Below are 23,424 nucleotides of genomic sequence, written 5' to 3'. Positions count from 1 at the left end.
CAAACTATAAAAAACAACAAAACGAACGTGAAGCTATGAGACACAAGTACTGACGGGCAACTACACATAGACAATAACCCACGAAATACCCAAGGAATACGGCTACCTAACTATGGTCCCAGATCAGAGACAACGATAAACAGCTGCCTCTGATTGGGAACCAATCTAAGGCAACCATAGACATATAAACAACTAGATATACAACAACCCCTAGACCTACAAAAAACCCTAGACAATACAAAAACTACACAAACCACCCTCGTCACACCCTGACCTAACCAAAATAATAAAGAAAACAAAGATAACTAAGGTCAGGGCGTGACAGTTACAATTGTTTTAAAAAGGTCATACCAAGGATAATTTTGCTATTTGATATAATTTTAAGACCCCTTGAAGTATCAAAAAAAGAAATAATGTATTTGCCAAATTTTGGGGGGGCCTTACTGCTATTAGCCCATACAAATGCACCGAATAACAGATAGTCCCAAAATATATATCTGAGCGATTCAAGAAAGATCAGGAAACATGTTATATTATGTATTTAACCCCTTATTTTTGGCACTAGATTGTCTAAGCCCCCCCCCCCAGGCTTAGACTATCTGGTGGAATTGTTTTAAGGTCATACCAAGGATCATTTAGCGATTTGATTTTGATCAGGAAACATGTTCATATATATTTTTTTATGTTTGAGCATGCTTCCTCCACATGGGCGATGGGTACAGTACATTATACAGAGAGTATAATATGACTCAACAGTCACTGTTCTCTGCTATTAATTTCAAAAATAGAGAATGGACATTGGAATATTTACTCTGCCTATCATAGAATATACTATACTCCCTACTGTATCTATATGGGTGACGCATACATCTCAAACAGTAAGAAACAAAGTTCCCCTCTCAGGAAAAATTGTTATTCTAATATAAACTAAAGAGATATTCTGTACTAATTAACAGCATTCCATAGTACATTTTAGAGGGAGTGATATTCTCCTGTGTATTCCTGACCATTGTATCTCTCCATGATCGATGCATCGCTACATCCTGAGGTATAGGGAGAAATCATGCTCTTCTCATTGTAACAGAGATTGTGATTCACTATGTCAGCTGCTGCAATGCACTAAACAGTATTTTACATTGATTTCTATAGGCATGAATATTGTACAGTATGTTGTACTGTCATTGATTGTTACTCTGTGTCTACTATTTCTTTATGACTGCTGTGCAAATCAGATTCCATTCATTCATTAATTTATTCAGACTACACAACAAAATGCTGCAACATGCAGCAGAAAAAAAGCTGTATAGCCATGTTATCAGCCCCCTCCCCTGTAATATGTGACAATTAGCTTTTATCAAAAGCGACTTACAGCTTTACCAACTGAGCTACAGAAGACTAAGATGGACAGGAGCAGTAGCGATGGAGACGACCAACAGAAGTGGAATATAAGGGCTGCATACTAACCGATGCAGGAGCTCCCGTGGATCAGGTAGGAGCCATTGTCATGGAAACCGTTCCTGCACTCACAGTGGTACCAGCCCGGCAGGTTGACACAGCGGGAGTGATTGTGGCACTGGATCAGGCCCTCCGCACACTCGTCAATGTCTGGGGGAAACACACAGTATATCTGATAGCATCAACATTATTTTTCACAAAGATCCTATGAATTACTTAATCTATATGTAATTCTATAACATGTGCACTTAAGGCAATCCTAACTGATTGTTACAATTCAGGGCAGGTGGGGCAGAGCCCGTTTTGAGCCCCACCTTTTAAGATAAAAAAATATATTGTTGGGTTGCATGTTTTGCATGTTATTTTGGCATTAATACGTGTCACAAATCAGTTTCGCAAACAATATAAAAAAATTAATAAAATGTCTTTCTTGAGTAAGGCAGCTTCAAAATGCAGCTATTTCATTCTAGCTCAGTGGAAGATATGGAGAATATGGAGAAAATATGGAGCGTTGGAGTTGGTAATACACAATCACCACATAATCAAATCAAATTTTATTTGTCACATGCGCTGAATACAACAGGTAGACCTTACATTGAAATGCTTACTTACAAGCCCTTAATAATAACCAACAATGCAGTTGAGAAAATGCCTAAAAAAAGTAAGCGATAAGAATAACAAATAATTAAAGAGCAGCAGTAAATAACAATTGAGGTAATATCCACAGGGAGTTAAAAAATTCAGGCCCCTTGGGTGCTGCCAAAGATTTACATTAGAAATGCCCATCCAAGAAGACTCAAGGTCATTGGCCAAAGATTAAATAATGTTAAATCACGTTATATCTACCGTAGCTTTGATCTACCGTAGCTTTTATTGGACTGTCAGCATCATACTTTCAAAATCTTAGCTAGCAAGCAAGACAAACAGTTATCATCATGAATCAAGTCAACAATCTACTGGAAAATCCTTTTCAATCCTCGTCATATCAAGAGAAATGATAGATAAAACGTATTGGTGCTGTTTGGTCATTGGACTTAAGTCCAACACCAATACGTTTTATCTATCATACTTAAGCATGACAAAACAAGTTAGTAATCTCAAATTCAACAATGAGTGGTTTGGAAGGAATCAGTGGCTAACTGCAAGCATTGCAAAGCAATCACTAGCCTGCTATTCAGTGGAGTGGGAGTTTGGTCCAAGTCTGGTCCAGGTCTCTTTTCCAAGCTTAAAAGGATAAACATTCAGAAAAGGGTGAATACGTAGGCCATGCTGTCAATCCAGCATGACTTCAAAATAACTGGAAACTTAAAACTGAAAAATCTCAGATTTTCAGTCAGGAATTCAGTCCACTTTCTAGTGCTCTGACCTGAATATCACTGACGTCATGATCTCCTTCCTAGCATACGTCACGCTGCAGGGAATAATCAGATGGACCTTGACAAGGTGAGAGAGGTGGTGGATTGGCCTCAACCCACATCCAGAGTGCAGTGCGGGTTTTCTTGGGGTTTGTTAACTTCTACCGTCGTTTCGTCCGGGGTTACACCATCGGACCCCAAGATCATCCTCCCTAGCGGCTGATATCATCTGGGGAATAGATAGTCTGGTCTGCAAGGTGCATTGATTCCAGCCGGACCCTGGGCGGGCTAACCGGATGTTTGTCTCGGACTCTGCCCATGCTCTGGTCCTGAAATGGGCACAATCCTCGAGGCTCACTTGTCATCTTGGCTCCCGTCAGACCTTGGATTTCGACCAACAACACTTGGTGGCCCACCATGGTTCCTGACGTTTCCGCGTTCATTACCCCCTGCACTGTGTTCTCAGAACAAGACTCCGCGGCAAGCCCTGGCTGGCCTCCTTTAACCACTCCCTGTTTCTCACTGCCCCTCATCATATATCCTTGGACTTCATCACGGGTCTCCCTCCGTCAGATAGCAACACCACCATCCTTATGGTGGCGGATCGGTTTTCCAAAGCTGCCCATTTTATCCCCCTTTCTAAGTTGCCCTCAGCTAACAAGACGGCCCAATTTATGGTGCAGCATGCCTTCCGGATCCATGGACTTCCAGTCGACATTGTCTCCGATCATGGTCCTCAGTTCTCATTCCGGTTTTGGAAGGCGTTCTGCATCCTCACTGGGTTGTCGGCTAGCATGTCCTCTGGTAGCATTTTAAAAATAATCTGCAAAAGTTTCTGTAGGAACTACACAGTGTTAATGCTAGCTACACCCAGCTCTGCTGTGATGGTGTATGGGGCTGTCCCATTTGTATCTCCTGTCCCATTTGAGCTACAGTCATGACATTTTGTATATATATGCATCTCTTCACGAGTAATCTAATGTAGCAGGTGTAACACCTGAAACTAGATCCCCTATATGCTGGTCTTGATGAGAAGGAAAATAACTTTCCATGTAATGCTTACAGGCAGTGGAAGATTTAGGTATAGGCGACATGGGCAGATGCCCAGGGCGGCATCTTGCCGAGGGAGGCACAGGGCACCCGCACAAAAACAAATAAATTAGGAATGGTGACATTTGCGCAATCGGTTTTCTATCGCTCATTTGCACTTTTGGGAGAAATTATTTACATATATGGATAAACATAAATATACTGTAGCACAAGAGAGAGATACATTTATAGAGTGCATTTGCCATTCTGGTAAAATGCATTATCTATTGTATAGGACAGGAAGCCAGAGTGGGGCCATGGGAGAGGGCCCCACGTTGGGCGCCAGGACAGCTGGACACACTAAAACTAGAGGAGACACACAGTCTATTGATCCGAAATAAAGGCACACATACAAAGGGACAGATGGAGCTAATTACAGGATCAAAGCCTATAGCATAGAGGAATGTATAGCTAATGGGGAGTTTTAGGTTATTGTCCTGCTGAAAGGTGAATTTGTCACCCAGTGTCTGTTGGAAAGCAGACTGAACCAGGTTTTCCTCTAGGATCTTGCCTGTGCTTAGCTCCCAAAATGAATCCCTAGTCCTTGCCGATCATGAGCATATCCATGACATGATCGGGGCGGCAGGTTGCCCGGTGGTTAGAGCGTTGGACTAGTAACCGAAAGGTTGCAAGATCGAATCCCCGAGCTGACAAGATACAAATACGTTGTTCTGCCCCTGAACAAGACAGTTAACCCACTGTCATTGAAAATAAGAATTTGTTCTTAACTGACTTGCCTAGTTAAATAAAGGTAAAATGAAATAAATGATGCAGCCACAACCATGCTTTAAAATATGAAGAGTGGTGCTCAGTGATGTGTTACATTTGGCTTCACATATCTTAATTGTAAAGGGTTTAAACACTGTTTCCCATGCTTATTCAACGACCCATAAACAATTCATGAACATGCATGCACCTGTGGAATGGTCGTTAACCTTTCTGGCGCAGGCATTCCGCTAGCGACCCACCTGCTCTGACAGCTGATGCTTAAAGTTAGTGAGGGAGATCTGAGTCTCCAGCTTCAGTGATTTTTGCAATTCGTTCCAGTCATTGGCAGCAGAGAACTGGATGGAAAGGTGGCCAATGGAGGAATAGGCTTTGGGGATGACCAGTGAAATATACCTGCTGGAGCGCGTGCTATGGGTGGGTACTGCTATGGTGACCAGTGAGCTGAGATAAGGCGGGGTTTTACCTAGCAAAGACTTATAGTTGACCTGGAAACAGTGGGTTTGGTGACAAATATGGAGCAAGGGCCAGCCAACGAGAGCATACAGGTCACAGTGGTGGGTAGTATATGGGGCTTGGGTGACAAAACAGATGGCACTGTGATAGACTACATCCAGTTTGCTGAGTAGAGTGTTGAAGGCTACTTTGTAAATGACATCGCCGAAGTCAAGGATCGGTAGGATAGTATGTTTGGCAGCATGAGTGAAGGATGCTTTGTTGCGAAATAGGAAGCCAATTCTAGATTTAATTTTGGATTGGAGATGGTTAATGTGAGTCTGGAAGGAGAGTTTACAGTCTAACCAGACGGAAGAAGTCTGTTGAAGCCCCCTCGGACGGTTAGGTCGGCAACACATTTCCATAACAGACTGACCAAGTGAATCCAGGTAAACGCTATGCTCCCTTATTGATATCACCTGTTAAATCCTCTTAAATTAGTGTAGATGAACGGGAGGAGACATGTTAAGAAGCATTTTTAAGCCTTTAGACAATTGAGACATGGATTGTTAAGTGTGGCATTCAGAGGGTGAACAGGCAAGATACAAGATTTAAGTGCCTTTGAAAGGGGTATGGTAGTAGGAGCCAGGCGCACCAGTTTGAGTATGTCAAGAACAGCACCGCTGCTGTTTTTTTTTATGCTCAACAGTCTCCCATGAGTATCAAGAATGCTCCATTCAAAAGACAACCAGTCAACTGCCGAAAGCATTGGAGTCAACATGGGCCAGCATCTCTGTGGAGCGCTTTCAACACCTTGTAGTGTCCAAATTGAAGCTGTTCTGATGGCAAAATGGGGTGCAACTCAGTATTAGGAAGGTGTTTTGTACACTTAGTGTATGTAATGCATTGTCATACAAAGTTTAAAGATAACATATTTACTTTGTAAACCATACAAAAACCATGTCTCTGTTGCTAACAAACAGTCATGGGTGGTAACTACAATTCACTAGAAAGGAACTCTGGGAAATATGCAAATAAGGTAGACTCAATTCTCAAGTTGAATTACAAGTTCAGTCAACCTAAAATTCAAAGTTGAGTGAACATACAATTCGACTTCAGAATGTACAGTTGAAGTCAGAAGTTTACATACACTTAGGCTGGAGTCATTAAAACTTGTTTTTCAACCACTCCACAAATTTCTTGTTGACAAACTATAGTTTTGGCAAGTCGGTTAGGATATCTACTTTGTGCATGACACAAGTCATTTTTCCAACAATTGTTTACAGACAGATTACTTCACTTATAATTCACTGTATCACAATTTCAGTGGGTCAGAAGTTTACATACTGTACACTAAGTTGACTGTGCCTTTAAACAACTTGGAAAATTCCAGAAAATGATGCCATGGCTTTAGAAGCTTCTGATAGGCTAATTGACATAATTTGAGTCAATTGGAGGTGTACCTGTGGATGTATTTCAAGGCCTAACTTCAAACTCAGTGCCTCTTTGCTTGACATCATGGGAAAATCAAAAGAAATCAGCCAAGGCCCCAGAAGAAAAAAAAATTGTAGACCTCCACAAGTCTGGCTCATCATCAACGCCTGAAGGTATCACGTTCATCTATACAAACAATAGCACGCAAGTATAAACACCAAGAGACCACGCAGCATCATACCGCTCAGGAAGAAGGCGCGTTCTGTCTCCTAGAGATTTGGTGCGAAAAGTGGTGCGAATAGTGCAAATCAATCCCAAAACAACAGCAAAGGACCTTATGAAGATGCTGGAGGAGACAGGTACAAAAGTATCTATAGTCACAGTAAAACGAGTCCTATATCGACAAAACCTGAAAGGCCGCTCAGCAAGGAAGAAGCCACTGCTCCAAAACCGCCGTAAAAAAGCCAGACTACAATTTGCATCTGCACATGGGAACAAAGATCATACTTTTCTGGTCTGATGAAACAAAAATAGAACTGTTTGGCCATAATGACCATTGTTATGTTTCCAGGAAAAAGGGGGAGGGTTACAAGCCGAAGAACACCATCCCAACCATGAAGCAAGGGGGTGGCATCATCATGTTGTGGGGGTGCTTTGCATCAGGAGGGACTGGTGCACTTCACAAAATAGATGGCATCATTAATAATTGAAAATGATGTGGATAATTGAAGCAACCTCTCAAGACATCAGTCACGAAGTTAAAGCTTGGTCGCAAATGGGTCTTCAAAATGAACAATGATCCCAAGCATACTTCCAAAGTTGTGGCAAAATGGCTTAAGGACAACAAAGTCAAGGTATTGGAGTGGCCATTACAAAGCCCTGACCTCAATCTTATAGAAAATGTGTGGGCAGAACTGAAAAAGCGTGTGCGAGCAAGAAAGCCTACAAACCTGACTCAGTTACTCCAGCTCTGTCAGGAGGAAGGGGCCAAAATTCACCCAAATTATTGTGGGAAGCTTGTGGACAGCTACCCAAAATGTTTGACCCAAGTTAAACAATTTAAAGGCAATGCTACCCAATACTAATTGAGTGTATGTAAACTTCTGACCCACTGGGAATGTGATGAAAGAAATAAAAGATTAAATAAATAATTCTGTCTTCTACTATTCTGACATTTCACAGTCTTAAAACAAAAGGTGGTGATCCTAACTGACCTAAGACAGGGAATTTTACTAGGATTAAATGTCAGGAAGTGTGAAAAACTGAATTTAAATGTATTTGGCTAAGTTGTATGTAAACTTCCGACTTCAACTTTATGTAGGTTCAGGTATATGCCCAAATGTTGAGCAAACTCACAATCCTATTGCATCTGGTTGCCATACATTCAATCAACATATATTTTTTAACAGTGTGGTACTACAGTCATACCTGTCTCACAGTGACGTCCCGTAAAGCCTGGGGGGCAGATGCAGGTGTTGGGCGACACACAGGTACCTCCGCTCCTACACCCCTCCTCGCAGAATGCTGGAAAGAGAGAGAGAGACAGACAAAGTAGAGAGAGAGAGACAGAGAAAGTAGAGAGAGAGACAGAAAGAGAAACAGAGAGAAGCAGTGAGAGAAAGTGAGGGAGAAAACAGGGAGAAAAGGGAGAAAAACAGGGAGAAACAGCCAGTGCAAGAGTTTAATTCTCACACATCAATATCACAAACACAATCTTACTCCTACTGTTCTATTTAACAGCTTTGGTTTTTGTGGCTCAAATGACCAGTCCCTCACTGTGCATTACCTCCACCACACACAACCGTATTCTCAAACTTTAAATGGGTAAGAAACCCGGCTCGCCGGCTTGGCCCTGGGCATGGAATGTGAGCCGCCTAGCGGGCCACTTTTGCTAAGCAGAACTGCCGCACGCAAGCACAGGTGTAAACACATTCTAAAAATAATGCCCTCCAGCATTTTCCAAGGTCACCATAACTCTCCATGGGGAGAAATAGTTTTAACTTCTATGCATTATCAGTAAGGGGTGAGGCTTTGTGGGTCCCACTTTGTGTGTGTGTTGTCATGTATGTGTGTGAGAGAAAACGTGTCTGTGTGTGCGCATGTGCATCATGTGTGTGTGGATGTGATCTTCACAACCCCCCAGGTGATGGATTGCAAAGCACAATGTTGAACTAACTGTGACTTGTGCTGTGATTGTACAAGACGTGATCGCTCATTCTCATTTTTGTATGGTTGGCCTTAGTAGAAAAGTTTGACAGTGTGCAGGTCTCCATTTCTTTCAGTAAGTTTAATTAATGACATGATTTTAAGGATGAGTCTAAATTGGCAAAAACTTTTATTTATAGTGTTGTATGTGTGTTTTACTGTGTGTGTGTGTGTGTGTGTGTGTGTGTGTGTGAGAGAGAGAGGCCAACACACACTACACAAACACATAGGTCCCCTCGCTTTGGTTTATGAGTCCAATAAACATCCATTTGCTCACATAATGATCTCACTGGTCTCGGTATAAAAGCGGGCTAAATATACAAACTGATACATAAGTGCAATAAATAACCACGCAGCACCGTGCCAAAACCGATTAGTGCTGTTAATTTGACTTGATCCCCTTATAAAGAAGTTATTTCAGGCACCTTATTTCAGGCACCTCATTAAGAGCCTGATTGTACTAATACACCTCACAATTAAAGAATGAATTAGACTGAGTCAATATAAGTGTATCTTCTTCTCTAATTATCATTTTATTGCAATCAGCATAAAGGATAAAGGGGGTGTAAGGGAGAGATTCTCCTCCACAGCAGCTCCAGTGGCCTTCAGCTCAACCATCCCAATGCCTAACTGAGACTGTTGCTGATTCACTACTTTTGGAGACATTCTTATAACCACAAATTGGCTATTTGACTTTCGATTAGAGTCCTAGATTGCCTTCCAGCACCGGGTGGTATAGGAATCATCCCGGCTCCTTGTTAACTGGCCCGTTCATGCTTGTTGAGCATCCAAGGATCCATTTGGGATGCGGGAACATCGAAGACGGTGTGCTAAAGGAAATTCCTGTAATTTCAGGTTCCTCCAAATCCACCAAAGGAATAACAGCATTACGATTCCACGCTAGGAAATTGAATTGACTTAATTAGTGCTGGGATGACTGTCGCACATCCCTTTAATGTGCTGTATTAAGAGATCGTCAGCCCTCTTCATAACGATCCTTCTCTAATTGGGGGCACAAATCTCATTAGGGGGACGAACGGAGCGAGCAAAGCCAAGCGTGACCGACTCCTCTGTTCAAATAAAATATGTCGGAGGAGAGCAGGGAGAGCATGGTCACATGTTATAGAGTGTTCCTGGATACATTATCATGAATACAGTCATCAGTGCTAATGGAGGCGGTCATTTAGATAATGGACGTTAAGCACCTTACTCTTAGCCTACATGCTTTGGCGGGTGACACCTCAGTAGTGGTGTTGTCAGGAGGAGACCTACATGGTCTGAATACCTACAAAAGAAGTAGTCAAAAGTATGGATACACCTAGTCATTCAAGGGTTTTTCTTTATTTGTACTATTTTCTGCATGGTAGAATAACTACAAAACTATGAAACAACACATATGGAATCATCTAGTAAGCAAAAAAGTGTTAAACAAATCAAAATATATTTTCTATTTGAGATTCTTCAAAGTAGCCACCCTTTGCCTTGATGACAGCTTTGCAAACTCTTGGCATTCTCTCAACCAGTCAACTGGAATGCAGTTCAATTGAATTTCAGGCATGCCTTGTTAAAAGTACATTTGTGGAATTTCATAATGCATTTGAGGCAATCAGTTGTGTTGTGACAAGGTAGGGGTGGTATACAGAAGATAGCCCTATTTGGTAAAAGACCAGTCCATATTATGACAAGAACAGCTCATATAAGCAAAGAGAAACGACAGTCCATCATTACTTTAAGACATGAAGGTCAGCCAATACGGAACATTTCAAGAACGTTGAAAGTTTCTTCAAGTGCAGTCGCAAAAAAACATCAAGTGCTATGCCGAAACTAGCTCTCATGAGGACCACCACAGGAAAGGAAGACCAGGAGTTACCTCTGCTGCAGAGGATAAGTTCATTAGAGTTAACTGCACCTCAGATTTTCCCAAATAAATGCTTCACAGACACATCTCAACATCAACTGTTCAGAGGAGACTGAGTGAATCAGGCCTTCATGGTCGAATTGCTGCAAAGGAACCACTACTAAAGGACACCAATAATAAGAAGGGACTTGCTTGGGCCAAGAAACACCAGCAATGGACATTAGACTGATGGAAATCAGTCCGTTGGTTCAATGAGTCCAAATTAGATTTTTGGTTCCAACCGCCGTGTCTTTATGAGATGCAGAGTAGGTGAATGGATGATCTCTGCATGTGTGGTTCCCACTGTGAAGCATGGAGGAGGAGGTATGATGGTGCTTTGCTGGTGACACTGTCTATGATTTATTTAGAATTCAAGGCACACTTAACCAGCATGGCTACCACAGCATTTCTGCAGTATTGCACCATGCCACCTGGTTTGCGCTTAGTGGGGCTATCATTTATTTTCAACAGGACAATGACCCAAAACACACCTCCAGGCTGTGTAAGGGCTATTTGACCAAGCAGGGGAGTGATGGAGTGCTGCATCAGATGACCTGGCCTCCACAATCACGCGATAGTTACAGTGAAGCATACAAAGACATTCTAGACGATTCTGTGCTTCAAACTTTGTGGCAACACTTTGGGGAAGGCCCTTTAATGTTTCAGCATGATAATGCCCCCGTGCACAAAGCGAGGTCCATACAGAAAGGATTTGTTGAGATCAGTGTGGAAGAACTTCACTGGCCTGCATAGAGCCCTGACCTCAACCCCATCGAATACATTTGGTATGAATTGGAACGCCGACTGTCGGCCTATTTGCCCAGCATCAGTGCCCAACCTCACCAATGTGTGGCTAAATGGAAGCAAGTCCCCGCAGCAATGTTCCAACATCTAGCCCTCCCAGAAGAAGTGGAGGCTGTTATGGCAGCTACGGGGCAACTAACTCCATGTTAATGCCCATGATTTTGAATGAGATTTTTGACAAGCAGGTGTCCCACATACTTTTGGTCATGCAGTGTATTTGATTTAGAATTTTAAGACCCCTTGAAGTATCAAAAGAAAATACTGTATGTAAAAACTGTATTTGACCTTACTGCTATTAGCCCATACAAACATATAGGACAACAGACTCACTACGTGGAACAACACCCCCCCCGACAAAAGGGAGATCAGGAAACATTTAAGTATTTAACCCATTACTTTTTTGTACTTTTATAAATGTATTCAAATGCTATGGGGGGACCTTCAGATGAGTCTTGTGAGGCCTGTCGGCGTCCTAGAGCAAAACAACTGACATGTATGTGTTCGTGAGAGTCTCATCTTTCCACAGATAGGACATAATATGCCAAACTGTTTGGACTCTAAAGACAATTTTGTGAGAAGACCAATTTTCGGGTTGTCACATGGTGTGACAAACACAGATCTAACTCTGTCACCTTTCACTGGAGACGCAGAAGTGTGATTTAAGAGGATATCTCTAGCTTAAACTGGCGGCATCATACGAGACAACCGGGTCAAATCGGTCTTATGTTGCAAAATTTGAAATTGTGTTTTTTGCATTGGATAAAATTATAGACTCAGAGCTACAAAACGGTATGTCATACACTACAGTTGAGGAACAATGGGAAAGTAACTTTGCTTTGAAAGTTGATAAACTTGTAAACTCACTTTTGAGAAAATGGCCTGGAGAGCTCTTTTTTGTCTACACCCATTCAGCATTGCTCACATCCTCTTAAGCTTTAGCCCCACCCATCTCTTTAAGGGTTGATCTGAGCATTCTGTACTAACAGCAGCAGTCAAGCACCCAAGCTATTTTACTAGCTACTTCCATACATAAATGAGCTCACTGAACATTAGTCGCCCTAGGAGAGCTGGTTAGGCTATTATGTTATCCAGAGCATTGTTGACTGCAACTGTGCTGTCAGATTGTCCGTTAGTAAATTCATAGCGTTTCTGGCCGATGAGTAGGGTTAATCCGAACGTTCTGACCTCACAACGGCAGTCAAGCACCTAAATTAACTGGCTAACATTGGCTAGCTTGCTATCTATTTCCAGTCACATAATGAGAGAACACCCCACTCTAACCACTCTAACCATTTTACGAACTGCTGCTGGCAACAATTAAATTACACTTTTTTGCCGACGTTTACTGACACCGGGCCATATTCAACGGGTGTTGAGCGTTTGATGAATTTACAGTTATTCTACGCTCTGGCACACTTAGACGAGAGTCTTTTGTTAAAACATGTAGCTAGCTAGCTAGGTAAACAATGAACCATAATCCCAACTAATGACGTTACTACCCTGCATGCATCTGCAGGTAGCTAAGCAACCAGGTTCAATATTAGCTAGCTGACATTAGGCTATAACTAGTCAAGCAAATGTCTCTGAGATAAATGTTATGTTAGATAGTGAGACAGCCAGCTAACGTTAACTAGCTAACAGTACACTAACTTGAAATGAAACCACTTTCTGTCAAAATTAGAAAGGTAATTTTGCAACATGTGCTGATAAGTGTAGGGGTATTGTCAATAGTAATCTTGTGCACATTTACCTGAATTCTACTATTAGCTCTGCAACTTTAAATCCAAATCAGGAAGCCTATTGTGGCTAGCTCATCAAGTTATATAGATTGTGTTACCATGGATACTCAATTTTGTCTGTTACATACCCTGAATACAACAGGTGTAGTAGACCTTACAGTGAAATGCTTACTTATAAGCCCTTAACCAACAATGCAGTTTTAGTAGGTGATCTAAATCTTGATTGACTTCCACAGATCAGTTTAAGAATATATTTATTGAGCTGATTTAAGGGAGTTGATATGTGAGAGTTGTATTTGTTTAGATTAATATTTACTGTATGTTCATAGGGCTCTCTTGCAAATGATGCCCACCCTGTATAATTAAAAGTAACATAAAATGTTTTTGTTATTCACCCAATGTTCGTGGGTCTGATGGGTTTTTAAAACAATTTGTTTATGTTGACATCAATTACAAGCAATATAGACAGCATACATGGTTAATATATGCCATTTACCTCTGCTTGATCACATTTATTTTTTTTGTATTTTTTTTAAATAAAATGTGATTTTTGTAAACAAATTATAATTGTCTCAAATAGAACCACGTTCTATTTTAAAGTTCGGCAACTCCAACTCTCCTTGACACGCACACATTTATTTAGAAAGTTTTCAGATTTTACTCACTGTTTAAGTTTTAGTTTGATAAAAACATTCCTATTTTGTTTTTGTATGATTTAGTTTTAGTGTTATTAGTGCCCTATAAAATCAGTTGTCTAATTCCGTTTAGTTTTTTCCCAAATTTCATTTTCCAAGTTTTTGCTCTTAAAAATCATTTTTATTTATTTATAGAAAACCCCCTAAATGTAATGTTCTAAGTCCACAACAATGCTTAAACCACATCAGGAAACGTTTAACGTCTCTGAAAAATCTAAGAGATCTACATTTTTCATTCACCTGAGCACCAGCATTGAAACTTGTTTGGCTACCATTTTTTCTGTAACACACATGTAGTTGCAGAGTTTGCAATTACACTAGTTTGATGCAAAAACTCCTGATATCTATATACCTGGTAGGAATAGGCTACATTGTAGTTAACATTTAATTGATAAGGTTTTTGGTTATGCTTTTCCATCTACCAGAAGACTGTTATCATTGTCATCATTATCATCATCGCTAATGGCTACACAAAGTGGTAGAATAACGAGCACACACACACAGACAGGGGCATTCCTGCATTGCCTCTTCAGAAAGTTTAAGAAAAATATGAATCAATGATGCATTTTGATTGTCTTTTGATAATCTTGGGCATATTAATACATTTTCTAATAAGTTCAACACATTTAATGGATTTCCTACTATGTACAATATATTTGTTTTTGATTGTTTATGCAAACTAGTTACTTGTGAAATGCACTCATTCAAAATAACCTCCCAGTTCTCCAGCTCACTAGCTAGCTAACTACTACTTTGTGTCCAGTGGGGTTGTTACCGCTAAGGCAACAAGGGGATAAGGGGGTGACAGTCACTGGTTAAGGCAGTGACCCGCTTCCCTGTTCTGACTCCTCCACTCTATCTCAACTGGCGCAGGTACTTGTACAGACGTGTAGCTGGAACATTGGTACATAGTGGGATGCAACCCATCTGTCTAGACTGAAATACTAGATAATTAGTCATAGTGATACACAAGATAGGCCTATTTGAAATATCACCATCTCCTGGCAGCATTTACCTACAGCCCAAGATGGATTACAAAGGAAGATCCAACTGTGATCTGCCCAACGATGCCTCTCTACCAGACAAACAATGCATTTTGTGCACGCTTTGACAACAACAACGTTGAGTCGGGTGTTAGGGCCATCACCGACCCAGAGGACTGGGTGATCTCGCTATCTGAGGCCGACGTGAGAATGGTGAAACGGGCATCGTCCTCTTCGTCTGAGGAGGAGTAAGGATCGGACCAAAGCGCAGTGTGGTAAGTGTTCATGATGATTTTTAATTAAAACTCAGAACACTAAATAGAAAATAACAACGTGAATTTACAAAACCGAAACAGTACCATGTGGCCCAAACACACACACGGAAACAAACACCCACAAATCAAAAGTGAAATCCAGGCTACCGAAGTATGATTCTCAATCAGAGACAACTAACGACACCTGCCTCTGATTGAGAATCATACTATGCCGAACACAAAAACCAACATAGAAAAACATACATAGACTGCCCACCCCAACTCACGCCCTGCCCATACTAAAACAAAGCCATCAGACTATTCTTGATTTAATCTAGTCTTTACATATACAGTGCATTCGGGAAAAGGAAAAGTATTCAGACCCCTTGACTTTTTCCACTTTGTTATGACAGCCTTATTATGACATTTATTTAAAAAATAAATAATTCTCTCATCAATCTACACATATTACCCCATAGTGCTCAGTACCTCAGACTGGGGAGAAAGTTTTACCTTCCAACAGGACGGTTCTTGGTCACCTCCCTGACCAAGGCCCTCCTCCCCCAATTGCTCAGTTTGGCCGGCGGCCAGCTCTAGAAAGAGTCTTGGTGGTTCCAAACTTCTTCCAATTAAGAATGATGGAGAACACTGTGTTCTTGGGGACCTTCAATGGAGCAGAATTTATTTGCCACCCTTCACCAGTTATGTCTCGGAGCTCTACAGACAATTCCTTTGCCCTCATGGCTTGGTGTTTGCTCTGACATGCACTGTTAACTGTTGGACCTTACATATACAGGTGTGTGCCTTTCCAAATCATTATCATTATGTAAGGCTTCATTAGTGGATGTGTCTACATCAACCCTTTCCACAAGAGCCTTGATGTGGTTGTCCCTCAGATGGTCACTGGGGAGTGCTGCAAGATATAGCCCTACCACTGATGATCCTTCACAGCTGGGCTCGTCCCATCCGACCATGCCCTGGAGAAAAGGATGGTACTCCTGCCGTCCTTGATGTCATGCTCCATACATGCCTGTGCAGACCCAGCACAATGGGAAGGCTAGGTGTGACTTGTGCATTACAAAAGGTGTCCTCTCGGAAAGTGTAGAGCATCTTGGTATGTTCACAGGCAGAATGGCTTTGTCCATCTGCCAAGACAAATGCTTGCTCAAAGCGTAGGTTCAAATCAAAGTTTGTTTGTCACGTGCGCCGAATACAACAGGTGTAGTAGACCTTACAGTGAAATGCTTACTTACAGGCAATAACCAATAGTGCAAAAAAGGTATTAGGTGATCAACAAATAAGTAAAGAAATAAAAACATCCGTAAAAACACAGTGAAAAACAGTAGCGAGACTATATACAGCAGCGAGGCTATACATGTAGCGATGCTACATACAGACACCGGTTAGTCAGGCTGATTGAGGTAGTATGTACATGTAGATATGGTTAAAGTGACTATGCATATATGATGAACAGAGAGTAGCAGTAGCGTAAAAGAGGGGTTGGAGGGTGGTGGTTGGCGGGTGACAATGCAGATAGCCCGGTTAACCAATGTGTGGGAGAACTGGTTGGTCGGGCCAATTGAGGTAGTACGTACATGAATGTATGGTTAAAGTGACTATGCATACAGTATATGATAAACAGAGAGTAGCAGCAGCGTAAAAGAGGGGTTGGGGGGGGGCACATTGCAAATAGTCTGGGTAGCCATTTGATTACCTGTTCAGGAGTCTTATGGCTTGGGGTAAAAACTGTTGAGAAGCTTTTTTGTCCTAGACTTGGCACTCTGGTACCGCTTGCCATGTGGTAGTAGAGAGAACAGTCTATGACTGGGCTGTCTGGGGTCTTTGACAATTTTAGGGCCTTCCTCTGACACCACCTGGTGTAGAGGTCCTGGATGGCAGGTAGCTTAGCCCCAGTGATGTACTGGGCCGTACGCACTACCCTTCGTAGTGCCTTGCGGTCGGAGGCCGAGTTCAGAGATTATTGGGGTTTCTTTATAAAGGGATTCTTGCAACAGAAGGAACAAACACCCTGTGTCCAACAATGTCTTGTAGAAGCAGCCATGGATAAACAATCCTGAACACCCAATTATGCTATCAACAACACAGAAAATTATATATATATATATATATATATATATATATATATATATATATATATATATATATATATATATATATAGTGCCTTGCGAAAGTATTCGGCCCCCTTGAACTTTGCGACCTTTTGCCACATTTCAGGCTTCAAACATAAAGATATAAAACTGTATTTTTTTGTGAAGAATCAACAACAAGTGGGACACAATCATGAAGTGAAACGACATTTATTGGATATTTCAAACTTTTTTAACAAATCAAAAACTGAAAAATTGGGCATGCAAAATTATTCAGCCCCCTTAAGTTAATACTTTGTAGCGCCACCTTTTGCTGCGATTACAGCTGTAAGTCGCTTGGGGTATGTCTCTATCAGTTTTGCACATCGAGAGACTGACATTTTTTCCCATTCCTCCTTGCAAAACAGCTCGAGCTCAGTGAGGTTGGATGGAGAGCATTTGTGAACAGCAGTTTTCAGTTCTTTCCACAGATTCTCGATTGGATTCAGGTCTGGACTTTGACTTAGCCATTCTAACACCTGGATATGTTTATTTTTGAACCATTCCATTGTAGATTTTGCGTTATGTTTTGGATCATTGTCTTGTTGGAAGACAAATCTCCGTCCCAGTCTCAGGTCTTTTGCAGACTCCATCAGGTTTTCTTCCAGAATGGTCCTGTATTTGGCTCCATCCATCTTCCCATCAATTTTAATCTTCCCTGTCCCTGCTGAAGAAAATCAGGCCCAAACCATGATGCTGCCACCACCATGTTTGACAGTGGGGATGGTGTGTTCAGCTGTGTTGCTTTTACGCCAAACATAACGTTTTGCATTGTTGCCAAAAAGTTCAATGTTGGTTTCATCTGACCAGAGCACCTTCTTCCACATGTTTGGTGTGTCTCCCAGGTGGCTTGTGGCAAAATTTAAACAACACTTTTTATGGATATCTTTAAGAAATGGCTTTCTTCTTGCCACTCTTCCATAAAGGCCAGATTTGTGCAATATACGACTGATTGTTGTCCTATGGACAGAGTCTCCCACCTCAGCTGTAGATCTCTGCAGTTCATCCAGAGTGATCATGGGCCTCTTGGCTGCATCTCTGATCAGTCTTCTCCTTGTATGAGCTGAAAGTTTAGAGGGACGGCCAGGTCTTGGTAGATTTGCAGTGGTCTGATACTCCTTCCATTTCAATATTATCGCTTGCACAGTGCTCCTTGGGATGTTTAAAGCTTGGGAAATCTTTTTTGTATCCAAATCCGGCTTTAAACTTCTTCACAACAGTATCTCGGACCTGCCTGGTGTGTTCCTTGTTCTTCATGATGCTCTCTGCGCTTTTAACGGACCTCTGAGACTATCACAGTGCAGGTGCATTTATACGGTGACTTGATTACACACAGGTGGATTGTATTTATCATCATTAGTCATTTAGGTCAACATTGGATCATTCAGAGATCCTCACTGAACTTCTGGAGAGAGTTTGCTGCACTAAAAGTAAAGGGGCTGAATACTTTTGCACGCCCAATTTTTCAGTTTTTGATTTGTTAAAAAAGTTTGAAATATCCAATAAATGTCGTTCCACTTCATGATTGTGTCCCACTTGTTGTTGATTCTTCACAAAAAAATACAGTTTTATATCTTTATGTTTGAAGCCTGAAATGTGGCAAAATGTCCTTTTGCGGTCACCATTTTCTGTAACACATATGCATAAACCAAAAAAATAATAATTACTAAACAAACTAAATCAAACAACTTCTCTGTTAAAAAAAATAAAACAGTTCTGATCCCTACATAGGCTCAAGGGGAACCTGGAAAGGCGGGTCTTCCGGTGCCAGTACCCAAAAACGTTCCTGCCGCAGCCTCAATAATGTCCAGTGTCTTTGAAACTTGTGCAGTACAGTTTATAACTGTGGCAATGAATGCCACAAAATCCACCTTTTTAACACACAGGGTATATTTTGCCTGGCAGCAAACATTTACTACAGGCTGGAATGCTTCCACTACCACATCTTCACTACCATCACTTGTTTTCTCAATTTTTTATAAACAGAATATCTTGCATAACCAAGCTTCACCTGCATAGGTATTTGCTCTTTATCAAAAAACAACAGGATTGGCAGACTTTCTTATTTTTCCTCCATTAACCCAGCGGGTCAGACGCCGGGCACCAATCACACCAGTAATTGTATTCAGGCATTTAACCTGAACATCCGTCGTCACCCCTGAGATGACTCCTTTGAGTGGTGCTCTACTCCAAAGTTCAAAACACAAAACTTCTGTTGTCTGGATTCTTTTGACACTCACTACAATCTTCCTCTGTTCTTCAGAAATACAATTAATCAAAATAAGACCCCTCCTGGTTACTGACAGACAGACAATTTTCCCAGCGCATACTTCACAATTTTCGACAACTCAAAGAGATCTTCCACATATGCGTCCTTACTCAACAAACACATCCCAACAAAAAGTGATTCATCATCATTCATACACATATCCACTCCAATTTCCTTTTTGTTCCAGTTTTCAATACTAATGTTGTTCATTCAGATCATTTGTCTTCACCAAATTTGCTTGACACGCTGCTTGAATCGAACTGTTCATCCGCTTCCACCATATTTCTCCCCACGCAACCAGCTCTCTCAAAATTGGCTTGCAGACAAATTAATATGGCACCTTTGGCTTGGCCATGCCTCCGACCGCACCCATACCTATAGCAAGCTTCAAAGGTCCAGGCTGTGGTGGAGCTTATACATGGTCCACCAGGCACAATACCACAGCACAAACATGTGCATGGCCACTGCAGTTGTCACAATTCAGATCCACACGTGTTTCCTGAACTCCGTAGATAGTAACGAAATGGTACACGTAGTTGATGACCGTGCAGCTGCCTTTACTGGATGACATGCCTTCATCAATCAAGTACTTGACTTGTTGTGGTATTCCTTCACAGCAGATACCAAACAAGCCACATTTGCGAGGAGTTAAAAAATAGATTGGACCTGGCTGCCCAGGGTCAGAAGAATAGTCCACCAGCAAACAACAAAAAATAACATTTGAGAAATGAAAATGAGTTGTCACCCCCCAGCCATCCATTGTCTGGACCTGTTCACTTCTCCATGAAATACAATAGATGGCCATAATCACCCCCAGAGACACCTGGCTAACTTGATGGGTAATGTTATCATCTGGTGAAGTGGTCTTTTGTTTAGACATGTAGCTAACATGCTAGCTGAATAATCCCAACCCATAGAGTAGCAATACACACAGATTGTGAAAGCTAGCCACCATGCATGTAATTATGTAGTATGAATCTGCAGTTAGCTAAAGCTAATGAACTTGGTTAAATGTTAGCTATGTTAGTTAGCTACAGTGGTTGCTGCGGGACTTGGGTGTCATTTGTGGTTTAGTACGGTACCCTGCGTCACTACTTCATTGCTCCAGTCCAGCACAAGGGGGAGTTAGAGCATTGATTATGCTGTTGGTTCCAAATGAATGGGCGACATAAACCGAATAGAAACTGATAATTGTGCACAACTTCAAAATTGAATTTCAGTAAACTGAATGATGAGGATGAAGAAGGTGATTGAATTTAGAACAATAGTGTAAGAATTGCTTTTCCTCTGTCCTGCACACCTGGAAAAATACACTTATTTTTTTGTTAATCCTCATCAGTATTACTTACTAAAACTTTTGTTATACTAAGGTTTTTAGTCTAAGAGAAACTTATAGTACAATTAGGGGGTGGAAATGTAAGGATTATTTTGCTCTTACTGTAGTACTGTAGCCTACTCCCAACCAGTCATGTTGTACAGTGCCCAAGTGGAGCATCGGTCTAAGACACTGCATCACAGTGCAAACTGTGTTGCTACAGATGCTGGTTCAATGCCAGTGCCAGGCCATTAGTACTGCTCTTAGTACTGTAGCCTACTCATGACCGTCATATTGTCCAGCGCCATATTTTCCATTCCATCCCAACAGAAACTCAGAGGGTTTTGTTTTTCTTGAAATAGAAACACCATGATATTATTCAAATTAATAAAGCAAAATGTATTTCCAAAAAGGCCTTATGCGGGGACAGGGGATTAAATAAAAAAATGTAGGACAAAAACACACATCACTACAAGAGAGACACCTTAACATTACAAAAAGAGAGACCTGAGACAACACAGCATGGCAGCAACACATGACAACAAAATGGTAGCAACACAACATGGCAGCAGCACTACATGGTCGCAACACAAACATGGTACAAAAATAGTTGGGCACAGACAACAGCACAAAGGGCAAAAAGGTAAAGACAACAATACATCACACGAAGCAGCACATGTGTCAGTAAGAGTGTCCGTGATTGTGTCTACGAAGGTAGAGCTGGAGATAAAATTGCCCAGTTTGAGTGCTTTTTAAATTCGTTCCAGTAGCTAGCTGCAGCGAACTGAAAAGAGGAGCGACCCAGAGATGTGTGTGCTTTGGGGAACTTTAACAGAAAGACTGGCAGAATGGGTGTTGTATGTGCAGGATGAGGGCTGCAGTAGATAGGAGGGGAGTGAGGCCTATACAGAGAATATCAGTTTCCAGAAGAGTATAGAGTGCAGGGATGTGTCCTATAAGGAGCATTGGTGGCAAATCTGATGGCCGGATGGTACAGAACATCTAGCTGCTCGAGAGCACCCTTACAGGCCATTCTATAAATTACGTCTCCGTAATCTAGCATGGGTAGAATTGTCATCTGAATCAGGCTTCGTTAAGGCAGCTTTGGTGAAAGAGGAGTGATTATGATAAAGGAAACCAAGTCTAGATTTAACCTTAGCCTGCAGCTTGGATATGTGCTGAGAGAAGGACAGTGTACCATCTTGCCATACTCCCAAGTACTTGCATGAGGTGACTACCTCAAGCTCTAAACCCTCAGAGGTAGTAACCACACCAATGGGGAGAGTGACATGTTCAGAACAAGGTTAAGGACAGAGAAAGCTTGTTGGACATTAAGAAAGCTTTGTTGTAGACCGTTTAACAAAAAATCCAGAAAGGGGCCAGCTGAGCATAAGACTATCATCTGCATATAAATGGATGAGAGAGCCTGGATGAGAGAGCCTTTCTACGGCTGGAGCTATGTTGTTGATGTAAATTGAGAAGAGCGTGGGGCCTAAGATCAAGCCTTGGGGTACTCCCTTGGTGACAGGCATTGGCTGAGACAGCAGATGTTCTGACTTTATACACTGCAATCTTTGAGAGAGGTAGTTAGCAAACCAGGCCTTATAGAAACCAATACTCCTTAGCCGACCCACAAGAATGGAATGTTCTACCGTATCAAAAGCTCAATAAAAACAGCAGATCAAGATTGCTTAGAATCAAGGGCAATGGTGACATCATTTATGATGCTTAATGTTGCATTGACACATCCATAACCTGAGTGGAAACCAGATTGCAAACCAGAGAGAATACTATAGATATCAAGAAAGCCAGTCATTTGATTATTGATACATTTTTCCAAAACTTTAGATAAACAGGGCAAGATAGAAACTGGCATAACAGTTAGGATCAGCTGTGATGCTTGGGGCGGTCGTAGACCCAAACAAAGTGAGTGTCTCATCTTTCCACAGATTGGTCATACCAAACCGTTTTGACACTACAGATGTTTTTGTGAGAAGGCAGATTTTCGGGATGTCTCACGGTCTACCAAACACCGCTGTAGCTCAGCTACCTTCCACCTCAGATGCGTAAGGCCGACCTAGGTGGATGCAGTGACCCTATCCTATTTTACTGAGGACTGAGAGAGATTCAAATCAAATTGTATTGGTCACATGCATCAAGTACAACAGGTGTGCAGTTGTTCTTCCTTTAAAAGTTGTGGTGTGCTACGGAATGGAATGGCACGTTAGAGTGCATGACATCATAGTATTTTACTGTCAGCCATTGTTGCCATCAATGATAGTTCGTCCACCAGAGGTCATCTTTGAGAAGGTAAGTTATTGACATGACATGGAGCTGTAGGCCTAAGAGTCCTGTTTACTGTTGCTGCTTTAGGGTAACTTATTTATTGGCATAAAGGCCTACTTCAATATACAGTATATCAATCAATCATTAATTTTATTTGTGCATGTCTTCACACGGCATATAAGGGTGCAGTGAGATACCCTATGGGTTGGACGATACTTTTTTCTCGTCAATCATCATGAAAAAACATATACTTAAAAACTGAAAATCAACCAATGTCAGCCTTTAAATGCTTTATTATCCAAATGTTGGAAGTGCGTGTGGGCGGCGGAGAGAAA

The 23,424-nt window shown here is 41.5% G+C and overlaps 1 protein-coding gene across 1 annotated transcript in view; it reads right to left on the bottom strand.

Annotated features, from left to right (window-relative positions):
• LOC139384527 (protein kinase C-binding protein NELL1-like) overlaps positions 1 to 23,424 on the bottom strand; it is a 366,687-nt gene that overhangs the window by 31,200 nt on the left and 312,063 nt on the right. Inside the window, exons 15-16 of the mRNA XM_071129356.1 lie at positions 7,923 to 8,018; positions 1,465 to 1,605 (exon numbers count right to left, since the gene is read on the bottom strand). Of these exons, the coding sequence (XP_070985457.1) occupies positions 1,465 to 1,605; positions 7,923 to 8,018 (237 nt within the window). The remainder of the gene's footprint in view (positions 1 to 1,464; positions 1,606 to 7,922; positions 8,019 to 23,424) is intronic.

This window comes from Oncorhynchus clarkii, chromosome 26, assembly GCF_045791955.1.
Source record: "Oncorhynchus clarkii lewisi isolate Uvic-CL-2024 chromosome 26, UVic_Ocla_1.0, whole genome shotgun sequence".
Taxonomy (NCBI): domain Eukaryota; kingdom Metazoa; phylum Chordata; class Actinopteri; order Salmoniformes; family Salmonidae; genus Oncorhynchus; species Oncorhynchus clarkii.
Note: the sequence above shows the minus strand (reverse complement) of the source record. Positions and strands in the feature narration are given on the sequence as shown.